The following is a 20,695-nucleotide window of genomic DNA, read 5'->3' as shown; positions in this document are numbered from 1 at the left end:
TTCTGTAGACAAAGAGAAGCTTACTTCACTCTCCCACAAGGATGCAACCCACCAAGGTCAGATAGGAGATTCCTCTTCAAATAGGTGATTGCCCTTCCTTTATTTCTCTTCTAAATATGGGGCACCACCACACTAGGAGAATAAGCAAAGAGCCCGGATCTCTTCCTTTCCCAACTCAAAAGAGAGCGTTTCTCTCTTGTAGATATGACGGCCACACTTAACTCCAATATCACTCTCTCCATATGAGGTTCAAAGCAAGTGTATTGGAGAAGGCACCAATGAGTGGTTGATATTAGCCCACATCCAAAAGTCGCATAGCCTACAAAAGAAGCTACACCAACATCTGGCCATTTTTCTAATCCGCTGGAGCCAACATTCTTGATCAGATCCGCTCAAGCTGTTTTGCAAGAATTGAAAGAAAGGACATTATGGAACTTCAAGCGAGCTGTTTTGCAAGAATTGGGCCCATTGCAACATTTTTATCTTCTGATACGATGTTGTAAAATGAAAAGCGTAATCTCGAATTAATGCCCCATGGGTTAGAGCATAGAATGAATAATAAAAAGTTTGGAAAAAGATGAAGGCTTGAAGCTCGTTTAAGATTAAGAGACAGGATTCATAATAAACTATAATAAACTAGTCTCCCAAGCCCCAAATCTCATATTGTTTGGTCCTATAAAGTGCAACCCAGAAGGGGCAGATCCATAAAGTTAGCCAGATTGGGGCGCAAGAACTGGCATATAATTGAGCCCAATTACCTAGACTTTCCTTCCTTTACCCTTTTTTTTTTCCTCCTTTCCTTCTCTCTGATTTCTCTCTCTTCCTGTTCTTGACAACATTTTTTTTTGGTCGGTACTTTGAAAGAATTAGGAGGGAGGTTCATGACTCATTGGTCAAGAGAAGAGAACGGTGTAATTTTAGGTGGGAATCTTGCCAAACATGGAGTCACTAATTGCATACGGAAATGCAATTGCATTGTTTTAAGACTTTTTAAAGCCCACGAAATGCAGGCCTAAACATGTTTTTCTTTCTTATTCAAACAAGGATTACAAAAGGTTTTAAAAAAGAAGGAAATCAATTGGTTCTATTGCTGCATTTTTTTTTTCCTTCTTCTTTTTTTTTTTTTTTTTTTTGGTAATCTGCTTCTTATTTTATTTTTTATGATTTGGCTCTTATGATAAGTATTCAATAGCAAACTCGAGGAAGAAGAGGCTCTGCAACGCACGACTCATGATATGATCAATTATGATTTGTTTATATTCAATTTATTTTTATAAAGCTTTTATCCTCTAAAAAATTCATGAGTCCGCCAGTGCATGTACATATAAGTCACATTACCCCCTCTCCGTTGGTCAATGTGGGATGTTACATGTGTAGCCTTGTCAACACGACAAACAAAAGGAAAATCTAGCCAATGGGTCCAAGTTTCAAATTTTTTGTTCATATGTTGATGGGTAGATAATAGAATTGGTCATGACTGAATTCGTGTTGACTGTTGAAGAAGATATAAATTTGCTCAGACGTAAGTAAGGCGCGGCTCATTTCTATATTACCATAATAATGAAACAATTGAAACGCAAATTGATTGACTTGGTCCATTGCGGCTGACATGCAGCGCCTTACTTACGTTTTAGCAAATTTATATACCTTCTTCAACAGTCAACAAGAATTCAGTCATGAAACTTGGACCCATCGGCTAGATTTTCCTTTTGTTTTGCCGTGTAGACTACACAAATCACTTTCTTTGCTAGATTTGTGCTTTATTGCTGTGGTTTTTTTTTTGGTAGTGGTTGGAATAACTTGTATTCTTTCTTCCAGGACAGAGGCAAATATTTTTCCAACCAATGTAACTTGTGGTTGGCGGTTCATCAAATAGAAAATCATCACCGGTTGGGTTCATACGGAAGCAATCTCAGCTGTTCATTTCATCTGTATTTTTTGTGATAAATGTTGAAACCCACCTTGGTACTTGAAGGGAAAAGTCCAATAATAAAGACTCATTGATCGCAGCCCTGCTTGTTGCTAGGTTCTATCTTGACCTCTGGTCAAGCTTTTTTAGCTAGTTGGCAGAAATATAGTGGCAGAAAAATAAATATAAGGAGAGCGCAAATTGTGCTCCACCACTACCAACTTAACTTGTGCATTATTGCAGGAGCATGGTAGGTTTAATTAAGGCTTATTATCACAAAAGGTCCCTAAGGTTTACGAAACTATCAGATTGCATCCTTAATGTTTTTTTGTGTCACTCGTGGTCCTCAAGGTTAGTATGTATAATCACAAATGGTCCTTGCCGTTAGGTTCCGTCAAAAACTCCGTTAGTTTGCTGACGTGGCATATATACATATCACAAAACATCCCTAAGGTTTACACATCTATCACAAATGGTCCTTGCGAAATTTTTTAATTTTTTAATTTAAAATTCATAAAATTTTGGTTTTCTTTTTTATATTATTTAAAAATATATATTGTATTTTAAATACATATGACACTATATTTTTGAAGATGTGGGCTCCACATATATGCCACACCAACAAACTAATGAAGTTTTTTTAAAATAATTTAAAATTCATAAAATTTAAAAATGAAAAAATCATTTATATAAGGATTTTAACCTTAAGGACCATTTATAATCCCTAAACCCTTGGTTTTTTTCATTTTTAAATTTTATGAATTTTAAATTATTTTTTAAAAACTCCATTAGTTTGTTGATGTGGCATCTATGTGGAGCCCACATCTAAAATAATATAGTGTCATGTGTATTTAAAATACAATATATATTTTAAAATAATTTAAAATTCATAAAATTTAAAAAATAAAACCAAAATTTTATGAATTTTAAATTTTAAAAATTTAAAAAAATTGCAGGGACCATTTGTGATAGGTGTGTAAACCTCAGGGATGTTTTGTGATATATATATATATACCACATCAGCAAACTAACGGAGTTTTTGACGGAATCTAATGGCAGGGACCATTTGTGATCATACATACTAACCTTGAGGACCACTAATGACACAAAAAAACATTAAGGATGAAATCTGATAGTTTCGTAAACCTTAGGGACCTTTTGTGATAATAAGCCTTTAATTAATAGTCATCGGGGGCCTCAATGTCTCTTACAATTTGTATGTATGAATGATCAATTTGGGATATTTATTAACAAACATGCAGCATAAATATAAATCAACCATACTGCTGATGATGATGTGACAAATCACATAAATTTTCATGTTACCTTCTCATAATTTAATTTATTCTGTTGTTGTCAAAGTTTGGAAGGGGGAATGGAAGGTGTCATTGTGATTCCAACCTATAATTACTGATATGCTAGCAAATGCTCTTATCACTGAATTATTGACCCGTTGGCATCTTCCCAAAAAATGAGTGAACATAAAATTTGAGATGATGTTTGGTGCGTCAAGTTACGAAAAGACTATAATAAGGAGTTTAGAGTGAGCAGCTTATTTGAGAGATTTAATCCCACTATCAACATATACGAGGAAACTAATAAATTTAAACATTTCAAATAGTCTGATGGTAGGATTAAACCCCTCAAGCCAGCCCCCAGCTATATTTCCATGTCGTTTGGGCTGGCCATGTTAAGTTGTCTCATCTCACGTTGTTGCTGACAAGCTTTGTAAACTTGGCCCCAATCTTATTGCATGCTTGGTTGACCACATGAACTGAGTTTCTCCAAAGGTGACAAAATTTTTCTTGCAGGCAGAAGAGTTTATCTTTGACTTTTTGCCACAGATGGGACGATGATGACTTTCCTGCCCAAGTCCAATCTCCACCAAGTGACCAAAACCATGGGGTAGAACAGAAAATTCAAGTCCACTCTCTCCCTCTCTCTTTCTCTCCTTTCTTTAAAGTTTAAGTTCTTGGTGCAATAAAGTATCTAGAACTTGTCTGCAAATTGGTTTTGTGCAGCCATGGATGCCAAAACCAAACAAAGTTTGGTGCTTTTGCTTTGCTTATGCCTACATCTCAAAACCCAGGTTTGCATTGCAGCTGACACCATCGCTGCAAACCAATCTATCTCTGGTGATCAAACCATTGTCTCTGCAGGAAAGGTTTTTGTGCTAGGTTTCTTCAAACCAGGTAATTCTTCAAACTACTACATAGGCATGTGGTACTCTAAACAAGTGGTATCTTTGCAGACCATAGTTTGGGTGGCAAATAGGGGAACACCAGTTTCTGATAGATTTTCTTCAGTCTTGAGGATCTCAGATGGTAATTTAGTTCTCTTTAATGAGTCCAACACTCCAATTTGGTCCACAAATTTAGCCTCCACCACCACCTCAGGTTCTGCACAAGCAGTTCTTTTAGATAGTGGAAACCTTGTCTTAAGAACTGCTGGGTCTAATGCTAATACATCAGAGCCTTTGTGGCAAAGCTTTGATCATCCAGCTCATACATGGCTACCAGGAGCTACAATGGGATTCAACACTGTCACCAATCAAACCTTAACTCTCACTTCATGGAAGAGTTCAGAGGATCCTGCACCAGGTATTTTCACTCTTGAGCTTGACCCCAATGGAAGTAATGCGTATCTCATAGTTTGGAATAAGTCTACACCGTATTGGACCAGTGGATCTTGGGATGCAAAGTCACGTATTTTCAGCTTGGTTCCTGAGATGAGGCGTAAATATATCTTCAATTTCAGCTATGTTACAAACAAAAACGAAAGTTATTTCACCTATTCTGTTTATGATCCTAAGATGATATCTCGATTCGTGATGCATACCTCAGGGCAGATTCAGCAACTCACATGGTTGAAGATTTCCAGCCAGTGGAATTTGTTTTGGAACCTACCAAGAAAGCAATGTGAAGTTTATGATTTATGCGGGGCATTTGGCAGTTGCAACGAGGTAAGCACGGTCTCCTGTAATTGTTTGACAGGTTTTGAGCCAAAGTTGCAGAGGGATTGGAATTTGCAAGCTTATTCTGGTGGGTGTAAAAGAAAAACCCCTCTGCATTGTGAGAATGCTACTAGCGCTGACGGGAAGCAAGACCAGTTTCTGAAAATGGCTACTATGTCATTGCCTGAAAATAAGCAGTCTGTGAAGGTTGAGACTATTGCTGGATGTGAATCAATCTGCTTAAATAATTGCTCTTGCACTGCTTATGCTTATAATAGCAGTGGATGTTCAATTTGGATCGGAGAACTCTTCAATCTGCAACAACTCACATCAAGTGATAGTCAGGGAATAACTTTGTACCTCAGACTTGCAGCTTCCGAGTTTAAGAGTCCTAAAAGCAATAAGGGATTGATTGTTGGTGTTGTGGCAGGCTCAGCCGCTGGAATAGCAATTCTCTTAGGCCTTATTGTGGTTGTAATCTTGAGACAAAGGAAGAGAGTGACTGGAATGGGAAAAGCAGTAGAGGGTTCATTGGTGGCCTTTGGGTACAGAGATCTGCAAGATGCAACAAAGAACTTCTCAGAAAAATTGGGGGGAGGAGGCTTTGGTTCTGTTTTCAAAGGGACCCTGCCTGATTCATCTGTCATAGCAGTAAAGAAGCTTGAAAGTGTTAGCCAAGGAGAGAAGCAATTCAGAACTGAAGTGAGCACAATTGGGACAATTCAACATGTCAATCTTGTCCGGCTTTGCGGGTTCTGCTCTGAAGGTACAGAAAGGATGTTGGTCTATGATTACATGCCGAAAGGATCATTGGATTCTCACCTTTTCCATGATAAGCGTCCAAATGTTTTGGATTGGAAAAAAAGGTACCAAATTGCTCTGGGGACAGCAAGAGGGTTGGCTTATCTTCATGAGAAATGCAGAGATTACATCATACATTGTGACATAAAGCCAGAAAACATTCTTTTAGATACTGAACTTGGTCCAAAAGTGGCAGACTTTGGCCTTGCAAAGCTTGTTGGAAGAGATTTCAGCAGGGTCCTGACAACTATAAGAGGGACAAGAGGCTATCTTGCACCGGAGTGGATTTCAGGAGTGGCAATAACAGTGAAAGCTGATGTTTACAGCTATGGAATGATGCTGTTTGAATTCGTGTCGGGACGACGAAACTCTGAGCAATCTGAAGATGGCAAAGTTAGATTCTTCCCAAGTTGGGCTGCTAGCCAGATAAGCACTGCAGAAACTGATGTGCTGAGCCTATTAGACCCCAGGCTAGATGGAAATGCTGATGTACAAGAGCTCACAAGGATTTGTAGAGTTGCTTGCTGGTGTGTTCAAGATGATGAGGCTCATAGGCCATCAATGGGCCAGGTGGTGCAAATCCTTGAGGGAGTTTCGGATGTCAACCTGCCACCAATACCAAGATCTCTCCAAGTCCTTGGAGACGACCAGGAGCAAATAATCTTCTTCACTGAGTCATCTTCAAGCCAGAGTTCACATCAAAGGAGCAATAACACTTAAACAGCTTCCTCTCAGACCAAGAGCACCACATCTTCAACCATCTCCAAGAGATCTGAAGAAGAGCATCAAATAAACACTTGATGTGCCTTTTCCATTTGGTCATTTGGTTTGAGCTAGGCCTGGAAAAAAAGCCCGGGCCCGATGGGCTGGCCCGAACCTGGCCCTATTTTTTAATGCATGGGCTTACCCGGCCCGAAGTAATGGGCGGGCTTGGCCCGGCCCGAAGTCTAATGAGTAGGGCTTGGGCTTCATTTTTAAGCCCTTTAAAAGCCCGGCCCGGCCCGATTATAATTATTTTATTTAATTAATATAGTTATATTATATATAATATTAATAGTTTGAAAAGGCCCGTTACTTTGTCTCATATCTCCCCAACACCTTCATTTTTTAAGAGCATGCTTTGTCTCATATCTCATCTCTCCTCCCAACACCTTCATTTTTTATTTTTTTCCCTTCTTCTTCCTTCCGTTACTTTCCATCTCTCCCTCTCTCTTTTATTTCTTTTTTCCTTATTCTTCTCTCCCTCTCTCTTTCTATTTTTCCTCCTTCTTCCTCTGTTAGTCTCTGCAATTTTTTTTCTCTTCTCCCTCTTTTGCGTCATCTTCCATATCTCTCTCTTTTTTCTATTTTTTTCCATCGCTCTCTTCTCTTCCTTCGTCTCCTTCTTCCCGCTCTTGAAAGGAAGAAAGATAAAGTGGAGGAGGCTGGGAAGGAAGAAAAAGAAAGAGTAAGTGGGGGTGGGTGTCTATTTCTGTCCCACATCGACTTCACACATCAACACAATTATTTTTTCCTTTATAAATAGCTTGGCAGGGTCAGTCATTTGTATATGGGCCTTCCATTTGAAGTTCTTGCTAGATTGCCGAAATCCTCATTTGGATTATTGGATTTTAGCATAAATCTTAGTTGAGATTTTTGATAAATGCCTTGGCATTTATAGTCTCTAAATATTATATTGATTTGAAGATTTATTATTGTTTTCGGATTGGAATTGTGTCTTAATAATGTTATATATATATAAGGGCCATATAGGCCCGTCTTGAAAGCCCGAAATAGTTTGGCCCGTGGGCAGGGCCTGGGCTTTGCATATTTCATAGTGAGCTGGCCCGGCCCGGCCCGATAGTTGTCTAGGGCCAAAAAAGTCCGTTAAAGATAGGGCTTGGGCTCACACTTCTTAGGGCCGGGCTGGCCCGGCCCGGCCCATTTTCCAGGCCTAGTTTGAGCCTTCTAAGTAATTGTCATTAGTATTATATATATTTTTATATAGCTTCTTTTGATTTGGTATGATAATTGTACTATTGTTTATATATATATATATATATATATATATATATATATATATATATATATATATATATATATATTCCAAGAGCCTTGCTTCAGAACAAAGTCTTTGGAGATAAAATTGCTGTTTCTATTTGAAAACCTTCATTTGCACAAATGAAAATAGGACCGGAAACTATAATTGAACCATTGTCGAGTGTGTTTCAATTGAACCACATAAATAGACGATTTAATGGCTAGACTCAAATGTAATCAAAATAAGAGTTTGTCACTCTTGAGATATGCTTGTATTTTGTGAGTTTAAATATCTGAAGGTTGCTCTTCTTGAAAGAGATTAGAGAAAAATTAAGGAAGTCTGATAAAAGAATTGCAAGATTGTGCCATCCTTTTTTATTCTACATAAAATGGATAGAGCAAAAACGACAGCGTAGCAAACAGATGGCAAACATACAAAGCCAAACTCATGAACAGTGGTGCTTAAAACCTTCATCAAACATTAAACCCCAAGAAAGAACCCAACTAATTTTTGCTTTACAAATTCTTTCTCATTACGCGCCTTCTGCTTTCTCTCTCAGGTACACTCTCTGCAACTACTATGATTTCTATGAATTTTACCGAAAAACATTGGATTTTTCCTTGAAAAAGAGACCGCATATAAATTGGGTATGTTAGGGTTTCTTTGGATGAGATTGAATTGCTATGTGCAAGTTTCTTGAGGATGGAATGAACCCTTCTTTTTCTTTTGTGTGCCCTCTTGGTGTGTGATTAGATTCGACTAAAGAATATGAACGGAAAGGTGAAGAACCAAAAAGGGAAAAATTTTGAACCCAATCCTATATCTTTATGTACGGATAATCCAGATGGAAAGATTTACGAGAAGAAGAAGAAGAAAGAAGAAAAAGAAAGGGAAGTTAGCTAAGAAGTCTGATATCCCAAGTGATGGTGACAAGTGTTTATACCAAGAATGAACAGCCAATAAGAACGAGACACGTGGAAGAAATCGAGCCTGGTCAGGGAAACCCTCGGCACCCTACCTACTGATCACTCCATTAGGGCAACACCTTCTCCTGGGACATGTGGCATGCTCCAAAGCGACGTCCACAGTCCCACATCGAAATTATCAACAAAGAGCACACCTCCCAAGGCCTATAAAAGAGGCCAACTACCCCAAAATAGAGGCAATCAGAACTTACGGCATGCAAGCCTATTGCTCTGTCAGTTGAACTTTCTAATCCCGAACTTACTTAAGCATCGGAGAGCCTTCGGCCGGTACCATACCGGTGCCTTGGGTCTTACCGAGCGTTTGCTCATATTGCAGATCACGCTCCCTACCGAGGCATTGAGGATACCAAAGGGATAAAATTACTAAGTTGACCCTCTAAGTCAGAGAACCACTTTTTGGCTTCAACAGTTTGGCGTCGTCTGTGGGAAACGAAAAAATCGACCCTTTATCCCAAACATATGGGGACCAACTCGAAAACTACGTTCCTACCACAGGAGGGGATGCCGTACGATATGCCAGGCGGAGCTAGCCCAGCGCCCCCATACACCCCGGCAACTAATCCACCTGTACTCCAACCCGCTGAAAATACGGAGCTTTTAGCCCAAGTCGTGTCCCTTCAGCAGGACATGGCTAGGTTACAAGAACACAGCAATTTCCTCTCATCCAGGGTGGACGAAACACAACAGTTGCTGAACCAGCAGCAAACGCAAAACATTCAGACCGATCGATCGTCCGAGAGCCTACAGACTGCCCGTCGGCAGAGGAAGGGCAAGAAGGCGGCAAAGGCAACGCCTGCGCCGTATAAACAATTGGTAGTCCCGGCACCAAAGAATAAGCCCCACGTACCGAAGAAGGTTTATTCCGATTGTCGACACAGGTTGTTGGATCGGGAGATCGAAAGGCAAACCGAACGGCAAGGATCGCCGATCAGGATAAACGCGCACCTGTCTGCCGCGCAAATCTCACGGCCTGGAGTTCCGGGCCGAGGGGATGTGCGTTGACACGCGATTTCCTGCTTTTGGGTGCGGTGCGGTTGTGTGCGGGCGTGCCAGTACGGTCTACCGTGCGTCGAGATGTTGATGAGTGTAGGATGGATAAGTGGTGCGCCTGTTTGGACTCGTCTTCTAATCAAACGATTGTAGCCGAGAGAGGAACTAGTCTCGGCTGTTAGGTTCACGGCCTGAACTATAAGGCCGTTGAGTGGTGGTGTTGGTGGTGGGTTTTGGGCGGTGCTCCGGCGCGTTGCTCAGGGAGCGACGGTTGTATGATATATGGGGTGAGGGAACGAACAACAGAGATGGTGCTCCGGCGCCTTGAAAATCAAGGGTCGTATGATATATTGATGAATGAGTTTTCCTTACAAACTATCACTACTCCTAGGAAAGTAAGTAAAGATATTGAAAGTGCATTACAGGAAAAAATAAGTTGCTCCGTGGGAGGCTTTTGTTTGGTGTTTGAACCTTTTGAATGGAGCTCGAGCCTTGTATTTATAGGAAGAGTTCCTGGATGAGTAATCGAGGCTGAATTTACGCATAGTGGAGTCTGATTAGCGCAAGTAGGTGTCCAATCGACATTTGGGATCGTGAAGCATGGTGGTGTGACCCCATAAATCCTGGTGAATCTCGGCCGCCGCCCTAATCATGGTTTCTGCGCAGCTGGCCGTGGAGACGCATTTATTGCTCTGATAGCTGGTGACCTAAACTCTCAAGCTGCAAGAATTCTTGTGAGAATGTCTACGTCTAATCACTCTGTCTTCTATCGCAAAAACCTGACTTCAATCACTTCCCATCTTCCCCCATGCATTAAATGCTTATTTGTGGCCAGTGGGTTTGCTGCATTAAACAGGCACTACTTCATTAAATGAAGCATGGGTCCCTGCTATCACGTGATGATCTGACTTTAATATCTCTGGCCGTGATTTCGCTTGGCCTCGGCCTTGGCCTGCACTCGAGGCCGAGATGATCATGCCTTAGCATTCTTCTCTTATCTTCAGGAAGGCAAAGCACCTTGTTGAAACGCTGCGTTTCAGTTTTACGAGCAAGTGCAAAGGCCGAGAAAGGGGGCTCCTTCGGCCAGCCCATGGCCGTGATTTATTAGGCACAAACAGCACCTAGACGACCCCCGCCTGAGAAATCTGGGGAGGAGGTTGCCGATACGAAGGATACCAGTTCTGGAGTCAACGGCAGAGTCTGACCAAGAGTATGCCCCTTCCACAAATCGGCCATCGTCTTACCGTTCGGCAACGCCGACGAAGTTCTCTGAGGTTAACCCTGTCAGGTCCCAGCAGTGATCGGTGCATCAGACTGCGAAGGAGATACCGAACAGGAACCCTGTCATTCGCCTCCTCCTTCAGAGGGTACAGAAGATGGAGGACGATCGGACTCGCTCGCAAGAGCCAGACTGGGGAAGGCTTCAGCCAGGACCCTTCACCGAGCGCATAAGGCACTCACGGCAGGATAGGGATGTACAGACCCTACGCATTACCGCTTACACAGTAGTGGAGGACCCCCTGACGCACCTTCACTCTTTCCAGTCGGCCGTAGGATGCCGAGGGCTAAGCGACGAAGGACTGTGCCTGCTGTTCCCCTCTTCGCTCACAGAGGCGGCTCTGAATTGGTTCTACCGTTTGGAACCAGGGACGGTCGATTCCTTCGACGAGCTAAAGCAGATCTTCCTGAACCATTTCATGATCCAAACGGACAGATTGTACTCCACCGACGACCTATACACCATCCGGCAGAGGGATGACGAACCATTGCGTGAATATGCCGCACGATTCAGCCATGAATACTCGAGGTGTCCGGATACCGATGACAGGGCAGCCTACGGCGCCTTCAAGATTGGCCTACGGTCCTCACACTTTCGGTATCTGGTACACAGCAGCAATTGGCGTACGTACGATGAACTTATGAAGCAAGCGACAATCGACGCCAAAGCCGAATACTTCAATTCGAGGGCCGAGTCCACGGCTCGGCAGAACGAACCCATACAACGGTCCTCCACGGCACAAGCATCGCCGTTCGCACCAACGGCACATACTGTCGAATACACTGAGAGCCACAAGCGCAAAGATGCCGGAAGCTCCCAAAAGGGGCATTCCAAGAAAAATAAGAGCAGATACGGCAGGGATAGCTACCAAGCGCCACTGCCAGCTCATAACCAGGGGACGGAAGTGTTCACCCTGCTCAACACCTCCTATGAGGCGGTGCTGATGAACGAAAACGAGATAATCCCGAAGCTCGCGTTCCGGAAGCCTACTCGGCAGGATGGCCAGGATACAGGGAAATTCTGCCGATATCATCAGCAGAACAGCCACAATACCAAGGACTGCATAAGTTTGCGAAAAATCATCGAGCGGTTAATTCGGGAAGGCAAACTGGATCAGTACATAGCCAGGCCGCAACAGGCGCCAGTGCTGAACGCCAATCGGCAAATCAATATGATCAGCACTATCAGCGGAGGCCCAACCCTTGCCGGGGCATCTAACCGGTCATTGAAGCAGTATGTTAGGGTGGCACAGTACCCCCAAGTCCTCGGCATTGAGAGCAGCTGGCACACCAAAACGCCGAAGGTCAGATGGGAGCCCATCACCTTCTCCGAGGAGGAAGAGGAAGGAATCATCTACCCACATGACGACCCGATGATCATCCGGGCAGAGATTGCCGAATTCGATGTCGAACGAATTCTGATCGACACTGGGAGTTCGGTAAACGTCATCTTTGCCGATGCATTTAAAGAACTCGGAATAGATGACAGCCAGGTCAACCGACAACTTTCGCCTCTCCTTAGCTTTTCCAGAGACTTGGTCCAGCCAATCGGCAGTGTCAGTCTGCCGATCGCCTTCGGCGTAGCCCCACGAAGGACCATGATCTACGACCAGTTCCTTGTGGTGGACTGTCCGACGACATACAACGTTATTGTCGGTCGAACGGCACTCACGGCGATAAAGGCCCACTTGTCCCCCATATGCTACTCATGAAGTTCCCGACTTGCTACGGTACGGGGGCAATCAGGGGCGATCAGCCCAGCGCTCGGAACTGCTATGCCATGGCGTTGAAATCGGCAGCCCCTCAGAAGCAAAAGGAGACCTTCACGGTCGTGGACTTGCCGAACGGTAATGAACCAGTGGATGATCCAAGGGAAGAAACGCCTACTCCGATGGCACAACCTGCCGAAGATCTCGAAATCGTGGCGCTAGACAAGGGTCAGCCAGACCGGTGCGTACGAATCGGCACCATGCTAAATGCCACCCTCCGCGTCGAATTCATCCAGTTCCTTCGGCAAAACTCGGAAGTCTTTGCCTGGTCTTACAACGACATGCCGGGCATATCCCCTGATGTCATCAGCCACAAGTTGAGCATCTCACCGGCGTTCAAACTTGTCAGGAAAAAGCGCCGATCCTACGATGCTGAACGGTATGAAGCGATGAAGAACGAAATGGACAAACTCTTGACCATAGGCTTCATCCGGGAGGCCATATACCCGGACTGGCTAGCAAACTCTGTCATGGTTCGGAAGGCAAAAGACGGATGGCGAATGTGCCAAGACTACACCGATCTGAACAAGGCCTGTCTGAAGGATAGCTTCCCGTTGCCACGCATCGATCAGCTGGTTGACGCCACTGCCGGTCATGAACTACTGAGCTTCATGGACGCATACTCTGGATACAGTCAGATCTTCATGCACCCTGCCGACAGCGAACATCTTGCGTTTATAACTGACAAAGGCCTATATTGTTATAACGTCATGCCGTTTGGCTTAAAGAATGCGGGGGCAACCTACCAGAGACTGGTCAACCGAATCTTTGCCGAGTAGATCGGCAGCACAATAGAGGTCTATGTGGATGACATGCTATTAAAGAGCCGAACGGCAGGTGAACATCTGGCGAACCTATCCCTAATGTTCGGCATCTTGAAGAATTACCGAATGAGACTCAACCCGACGAAGTGCGCCTTCGGCGTATCTTCGGGAAGATTCCTCGGTTTTATGATCAGCCAAAGGGGTATCGAGGCAAACCCCGATAAAATCAAGGCTATAATCAACATGGAGGTGCCGAAGACACAGAAGGACATCCAGAGCCTTACCGGATGAGTGGCAGGCCTCACTCGCTTCATCTCCAAAGCCAAAGACAAGTGTGCACTGTTCTTCAAAGCCTTGAAAGGGGGCAAGCACCATATAGAGTGGACCGCCGAATGCGATAAGGCGTTTCAAGACTTGAAGGACTACATGGGCAGGGCGCCACTACTTTCCAAACCTCTCCTAGGGGAAATTCTCTCTCTATATCTATCGGTATCCAACACTGCCGTCAGCTCAGTACTGATACGGATACCAGAGAAGGCAGAGCTACCGATTTTTTACGTCAGCAAAGCCCTACAAGGGGCAGAGTCTCGGTACCCTCCACTCGAGCAGCTGGCTTTGGCTCTGGTCGTTTCCTCCCGAAGGTTGCGGCCCTACTTTCAGGCCCATACCATCATCGTCCTAACCAACCAGCCTCTTCGGCAGGTTTTTCAAAAACCAGAAACATCCGGTAGGCTGGTGAAATGGGCGATCGAGTTAGGAGAATTCAACATACAATTCAAACCTAGACCTGCCGAAAAAGGACAAGCCGTGTCAGACTTCATCGCTGAACTAACACCTACGGAGGCACTAGAACCTGGGAAAACCCCTCCGTTGGAAGGCCTGCAGAACGGTAGCAGGTTAGACCAATCAATTCCTATCTGGATCCTACATGTGGACGGCTCGGCAAACCAACAAGGGTGCGGAGCTGGCTTGGTACTCACTACCCCCGATGGAACCAAGATAGAATATTCCATCATATTTGGTTTCCGAACATCCAATAACGAGGCAGAGTACGAAGCCCTCTTAGCTGGCCTTCGGCTAGCAAAGAGCATGGGGGCTAAGCAGGTCAGCATCCACAGTGATTCACAACTCATCGTCAACCAGATCACTGCGGATTTCGCAGCAAAGGACGCATCTATGATCGCCTACCTATCATCGGCACATCTGCTGCTTCGGTAATTTCAGGCCTACGAGATTCGGCAAGTTCCTAGGTCAGAGAACAGCCATGCCGACGCATTAGCCAGACTGGCTTCGGCAATTAACGACAAAATCGGCCGAAAGGTCCCAGTCGAGATCCTAGCCTAACCTAGCACCACCACCGTTGACGTATGTGCCGTACAGTATGAGGACACCTGGATGTCGCCGATATACATATACTTAACGAACTAACCCTCCCGGAAGACAAGGTTCAAGCGAGAAGGCTGCGTTACCGATCGGCAAGATACACTGTCATCAATGACATTCTGTACAAACGCGGCTACGCGACCCCCTACAGGAAATGCATCACCGAAGAGCAGGGCGAATATGTCCTTCGGGAGATCCACAGCGGTGTCTGCGGTGATCATTCCGGTTCCAGATCCCTGGCCCACAAAGCCTTCCGGCAAGGCTACTACTGGCCGTCCATGCATCGGGATGCGATTGCTATGGTAAGAGGTGCGACAAGTGCCAGCGGTTCGGCAATGTTCCGCACATTCCTGCCGAACCTCTTACACCGATCGTGAGTCCATGGCCACTCGCCCAGTGGGGACTTGACTTGATCGGGCCCATGCCGCAAGGCAAGGGACAGGTTAAGTATGCGGTCATTGCCGTTGACTACTTTACAAAGTGGGTGGAAGCTGAAGCCTTAGCCACCATAACAGCAGCGAGGATTGAGGAATTTGTCTGGACCAACATCTGTTGCCGCTTCGGCATCCCACATGCCATCATCACCGATAATGGCAGACAGTTTGATTCGGAACTCTTCAGGCGGTTCTGCACTCGCCTCAAAATCAACCTATTCTTCGCCTCCCCAGCTCACCCTCAATCGAACGACCAGGTAGAGGCCGTGAACATAATTATAAAGAAACTCTTGAAACGGCAACTCAACAGTGCCAAAGGCGCTTGGCCGGAGAAGCTCCTTGAAGCTCTTTGGGCCATCCGAACGTCCTACCGAACCTCCATTGGGGAGACCCCCTTTAGCCTTGCATTCGGCACAGAAGCCGTCATCCCAGTTGAGATCGGCGAGTCGTCTTACCGAACGGAGAGTTTCGAACCAAGGGCAAATGAGGACGCGCTTTCATTAAGCCTAGACATGATCGAAGAACGCCGAACGGTAGCCAACCTTCGGAACGAAGCATACAAACAGCGCGTCTCTCGGTATTACGACTCAAGGGTCAGACCCCGCTCCTTCAAAATCGGAGACTGGGTTATGCGCAAGGTTTCGCTTGCAATTGAAGGCTACACTCTCGCGTCTTTACTACCGATTGCAGTATGGCTTCACCTATTTTTTCAAATTTCTCGGCAACATGCATTAGGTACGAGCCAACGGCAGTACCTTGCTCTGGAATTACCTACGGTATTCTCATGACACATAGGTTACTTAACTCCAGTACAGTATCCTAGACTCGCCCACGGCATCTTAACTAAGGACTACTGAAGCATGTTTCGTACCAATAGCCGTCATACCCTAGCATTGGCGAAAGGTAGGCACTTGCCAACGGCAGTACCGCAACTACCTCGGTAGTTGTCTACCGAAGGTAGTAACACTTTGCCAACCCAAAGCTAAGGGACCGGCTGATAGCCAGTGGCTTGACCACTACCGAACAACTAAGCGGCCGACGGCCCAATTGGTAATTACCCTAAGAAGTTTTTAGCCCACGGCAATAACAAAATAGGCAAAGGTCATACACAAAAATCAAAACACAAGTTAAAACAGTACTTAAATTAAGAATGCCCTCGGCATTAATGTGTTCGGAGTACATGCCAAACGGCAAGTAAATAAAACAAAACGCGATTACAAAATTACACAAGCATGTCAGGCTTCGGCAGTCCGGTCCCCCTGGTCATCGGTAGTCTCGGCGTTTGCATCGGTAGCGGCATTTGGAACCTCCTCGGCATCAGGGCCATCAGCGTCTTCTGGGGCATCCTCCCTTCATACTCTTCGATCATCTCCTCTGTGACACCTTCCGGCAGAGGAGGGGGATCGGCAGAAAAGTTCAAATTGAGTTTATGCCCAGGGTCAAACTGCTTGAAACGGTAGATAAGGTCCGTCATCTCAGAAGCCACCTCATTGTCCAGGAGAGTAGTGAACTCAGCGGAGGAACGTTAGCTCTTAATCGCTTCGCTCACGGCAGCCTCGATCTCTGCCACCTTCGACCGCTCGGAGGCCTCCAGTGCCGTCTGCGCGGCCCCTTTCGCCTCCTCGGCGTCCTTAGCCGCCTGCAGGGCGTCATCCAGAGCCTCGCGCATCTCGGCAAGCTTTACCTCGTGCGCCTTGATCTGCCGTTCGGCAGCGTGCATATCCTGCACGAGATTTGCATGGTCCTGGAGGGCTTTCCCCGCCTCGGCGACCTTGGAACGACCTTCTTCATACAGACGTTTGGCACGCTCGGCAGCTGTGATGGCCCTTTTCATGCACAGCCACATGTCCATCGACGCCTGGAAGGTGAAGCCACAGATTAGTACCGACCAAAAATAACAACAAAAATAGACAACGGAGGGAAGGTTACCGTGGCCTGGAGACGGAAGGCGCGCCCCGCCTCTTCCCGAAGGGCCTTCTTCGGCAGCTCGTCTATTTCGGACAAGTCCATCTTCGAACCCACGATCATATGCTTCGCAAATTGGACTGTCTTGGAAGGACACGCAAGCGTGACTCCTTCGGTAAGCCCCTCTTCGTCCTCGGCCGCAAAGATGGCCCTCGGCTGGTCAACATGCCGCACTCTTTTGGGAGTGGAGGCGGCATCCAGGTCTACCGTCAGCGGCCGCTTCCCGGACGGCCAGGGGCTGCTCCTCGAGGTCAGCCTGCACAACCTTCTCGGCAGAAGCCTCTGGCTGCCGCCGTTGCTTCTTCCCCTTGGTAGCGCCGCTTCAAGTTCTCGGACATCCTTTTGGCCTCGGCAGTCTTCCTGGTCTCGAACACTACATGAAACCAAACGCGGGAGTTAGCCGAAGGGACTCGACCCAAAAAAAAAAAAAAAAAAAAGGCAGGGTAAATGGAAAGTGATCTTACTCTCGGCAAGATTAACAAGGCGGGCTCTGATGAGGTTTTCGGTGAAAAGGAACTGTGGATACTCCCTATCAACAGCGGGAACCTTCAGCCTCACTCTGTCTATCTAACGGGGGTGCCGTAGGCTGTTTCAGTTTGCCTGAGAAAATAACAACAAAAAAAAAAGATTAGTCCATTGAAGGAAAACAAGTGACCTACCGATCGGCATGGTAGAGACCTACCGGCAATCTGAAAGGTGGTTGGAATGTGGAAGCGAACGGGCACTCCCGAAGGCGATACCCAATCGCCAGAGAGTATCACCCGCCGATTCCTCCAGGACTTTTAAGAGGTTGGCACGGCAGTCAGAAAATGGCCCCTTTCAGAAGCCCTGAGGCAATTCGCCTGAACCCAACCTCCGTGATCGGTCTTCTTGGACTTGGTGACGCTATACAGGTGGGAGAACTGCTCGTAAGTGGTCTCCCCCTCATCGGCAAGTCCGAATGCCGTGATCACCCCCATCAGAACGACCCAGAAGTTCGGATTAAACTGCCCAGGGGCATACCCAATTTGGGCCAAAATCCTCTGAACTGGGGGCTGCAACGGCAGCCTGACGCCCTGCAGAAGGATGTCCGTGAAGAACGCAACCTCGCCGTCCTTAGGGTCACTCAGAGATTCGGTAGGGCCTGGGATCCTCATCCCTACCGAATTAGGGATCATGTATTCTGCCCGGATTTTGGCAAGCTCACGGTAAGTCATCTTGTTGGGCGGCAAGTAATCAACGCCGAACAGCTGCTCCTTCGGTACCCCCATCGGCACCCTAGGGTTCCCGCTGTTGACTACCGTCACCCTCGGCCGGGGGATCGGCTCGGAAGACTCTCCATGGCCAAAAGTGGAGGCCTCCGGACGGTGACTAGTAGATGTCTCCAGCACCCGAGCGCCCCCCACCTGGGGCTCGGAATGCAGTCCCGATCTAGCTTGACTACCGTCGCTATACACAACCCTCAGCGACTGGGGCTGACTCGTCATGAGCCCCTTGTCGATTTCATGGGTGGGCGCAGGTCTAAACCTCTCACCGACCACTTCCACTTCTGAACCACTATCGCTCTCGGTACCCTGGCCCGACTCCTCACTATCGGTAGCCCTTCGCCTATCTGGTGACTCATCCTCGAACGCGTTGGGCTCACTCTCGAAGCCTGACTCGCTATCGGACATCTACAAAAATAACAGAAGGAAACTAAGGGCCATGCCGGGAATTATCTTATCGATGCCTACGTCTTTACCGATGGCAACTAAACTACCGAACCACACCCCACTTGCATAAAGTTCTAAGTCTAGTTCAAACCAAGGAAGGACGTACACATAACGAAAGTGTTTGTGCCTAATAAATCACGGCCGTGAGCTGGCCGAAGGAGCCCCCTTTCTCGGCCCTGGTACTTGCTCGTGAAACCGGAACGCAGCGTTTCAACAAGGTGCTTTGCCTTCCTGAAGACAAGAGAAGAATGCTAAGGCATGATCATCTCGGCCTCGAGTGCAGGCCGAGGCCGAGGCCAAGCGAAATCACGGCCAGAGATATTAAAGTCAGATCATCACGTGGTAGCAGGGACCCATGCTTAATTTAATGAAGTAGTGCCTGTTTAATGCAGCAAACCCACTGGCCACAAATAAGCATTTAATGCATGGGGGAAGGTGGGAAGTGACTGAAGTCAGGTTTTGGCGACAGAAGACAAAGTGATTAGACGTAGACATTCTCACAAGAATTCTTGCAGCTTGAGGGATTAGGTCACCAGCTATCAGAGCAATAAATGCGTCTCCACGGCCAGCTGCGCAGAAACCACGATTAGGGCGGCGGTCGAGATTCACCAGGATTTATGGGGTCACACCACTGATCGGTGCATATTTACATATCATTTTGTACCCTTCTAGCTTATGATTTGGTTATGTTTTTGAGTTAAACTTGTGCTTTTAATCCTTTTTGTGTTTATCTTTCAGTTCATTGAGCTTTAGGTAATAATGATGGCTTTAGAGAGCATAATTCATGCAATTCAAGCATGTTAAGGCCTAATTTGGATGAATGGATGAAGAGCTTAAAGACAAACTCATTTTGGCTACAGCCCCCTGCCAGTCCAGTTCCGTAGGTCATATTGCAAGCTTTGTTTCAACAACCTACATAGCTCTAATGAGGCCACATTCTTCATGAAAGTTGTTCCAATTGGTGTGTACTATAACATATCCAACATTCAGCCCCATTGGATAAATCTGGAGTCCGTTACCTAGCAAACACAAAACCATGCTCAGGATGGATTTTTGTCAGCGAGCAAAACGAGTTAGCAATTTGTTTTGGCCTTAACTTCCTCCTCCGAGCTTGGATTGGGCCAATACTTGTATGGCTGGAAAGAAGACATTCTGAACTTCAATTTCGAGTGCTTAAAGTCCTAATTTGATTAATAGAAGCCCAAGTTGTAAGCCCTTGAAGTTGCTGGTCATACTGACCTCAGCATGTGCTGGTTGGATGCTTGGTCATGGTGAGCTAGGTATGAGCTATCATTTCTGGTTGGAAGCTTGGTCATGGTGACATGAAGATGAGCTAGGGCTGCTGGTGGGATCTATTGGTGAAGTGCATCAACCAATTCAAGATTTTCTAATACAAGTGCATCACCCAATTTAGATTTTCTAATACAAGTGCATCAACCATTTCAGATTTTATAAAACAAGTGTTGTATGCATTAGCCATATTGAATTCAGATTTTCACTTCCCCTAGGCCTATAAATAGGGAAGTTCTCTAAGCTTGTAAACACACCCCAAGGGGGGGAGCTCTCAAACACTTCTCTAGACCTCCCTTCCCTTCTCTCCCTCAAATTCTCTTAGTTTCTCTTTCTAGTTTTCAATTGTTGTAATGAAATCTTTTGTGCTGAAATTTTCTTTAAGTCTTTCCAAGTTCTACTTTACTTTTCATTATGTAAATTCTTTTCTTTAGTTTCAAGTTTGATTAGTTTCCAAGTTTC

At 45.8% G+C, this 20,695-nt stretch overlaps 2 protein-coding genes across 2 annotated transcripts; both read left to right on the top strand.

The window, feature by feature from the left end:
* The first annotated feature begins 3,663 nt into the window (after window positions 1-3,663).
* On the top strand, window positions 3,664-6,532 carry LOC110744420 (G-type lectin S-receptor-like serine/threonine-protein kinase At2g19130). The gene is made up of 2 exons (XM_088250755.1): window positions 3,664-4,509; window positions 4,753-6,532. The coding sequence occupies exons 1-2, from the start codon at window positions 3,933-3,935 to the stop codon at window positions 6,381-6,383; spliced, it is 2,208 nt and encodes a 735-aa protein (XP_088106881.1). The 5' UTR covers window positions 3,664-3,932; the 3' UTR covers window positions 6,384-6,532.
* A 4,503-nt stretch (window positions 6,533-11,035) lies between these two features.
* On the top strand, window positions 11,036-12,649 carry LOC110762159 (uncharacterized). Its single transcript, XM_021964766.2, has one exon. The coding sequence runs from the start codon at window positions 11,036-11,038 to the stop codon at window positions 12,647-12,649; it is 1,614 nt and encodes a 537-aa protein (XP_021820458.2).
* The last annotated feature ends 8,046 nt before the right edge of the window (window positions 12,650-20,695 follow it).

The sequence above is a fragment of the Prunus avium genome, chromosome 1 (assembly GCF_965620075.1).
Source record: "Prunus avium chromosome 1, drPruAviu1.hap1.1, whole genome shotgun sequence".
NCBI classification, from domain to species: domain Eukaryota; kingdom Viridiplantae; phylum Streptophyta; class Magnoliopsida; order Rosales; family Rosaceae; genus Prunus; species Prunus avium.
Note: the sequence above shows the minus strand (reverse complement) of the source record. Positions and strands in the feature narration are given on the sequence as shown.

Coding starts and splice junctions, on each gene's coding strand:
- LOC110762159 (XM_021964766.2), top strand. CDS start 11,036: ATGGAGGACGATCGGACTCGCTCGCAAGAGCCAGACTGGGGAAGGCTT.
- LOC110744420 (XM_088250755.1), top strand. CDS start 3,933: ATGGATGCCAAAACCAAACAAAGTTTGGTGCTTTTGCTTTGCTTATGC. Junction 4,510..4,752: donor TTCAGAGGATCCTGCACCAG/GTATTTTCACTC, acceptor TGCATACCTCAG/GGCAGATTCAGCAACTCACA.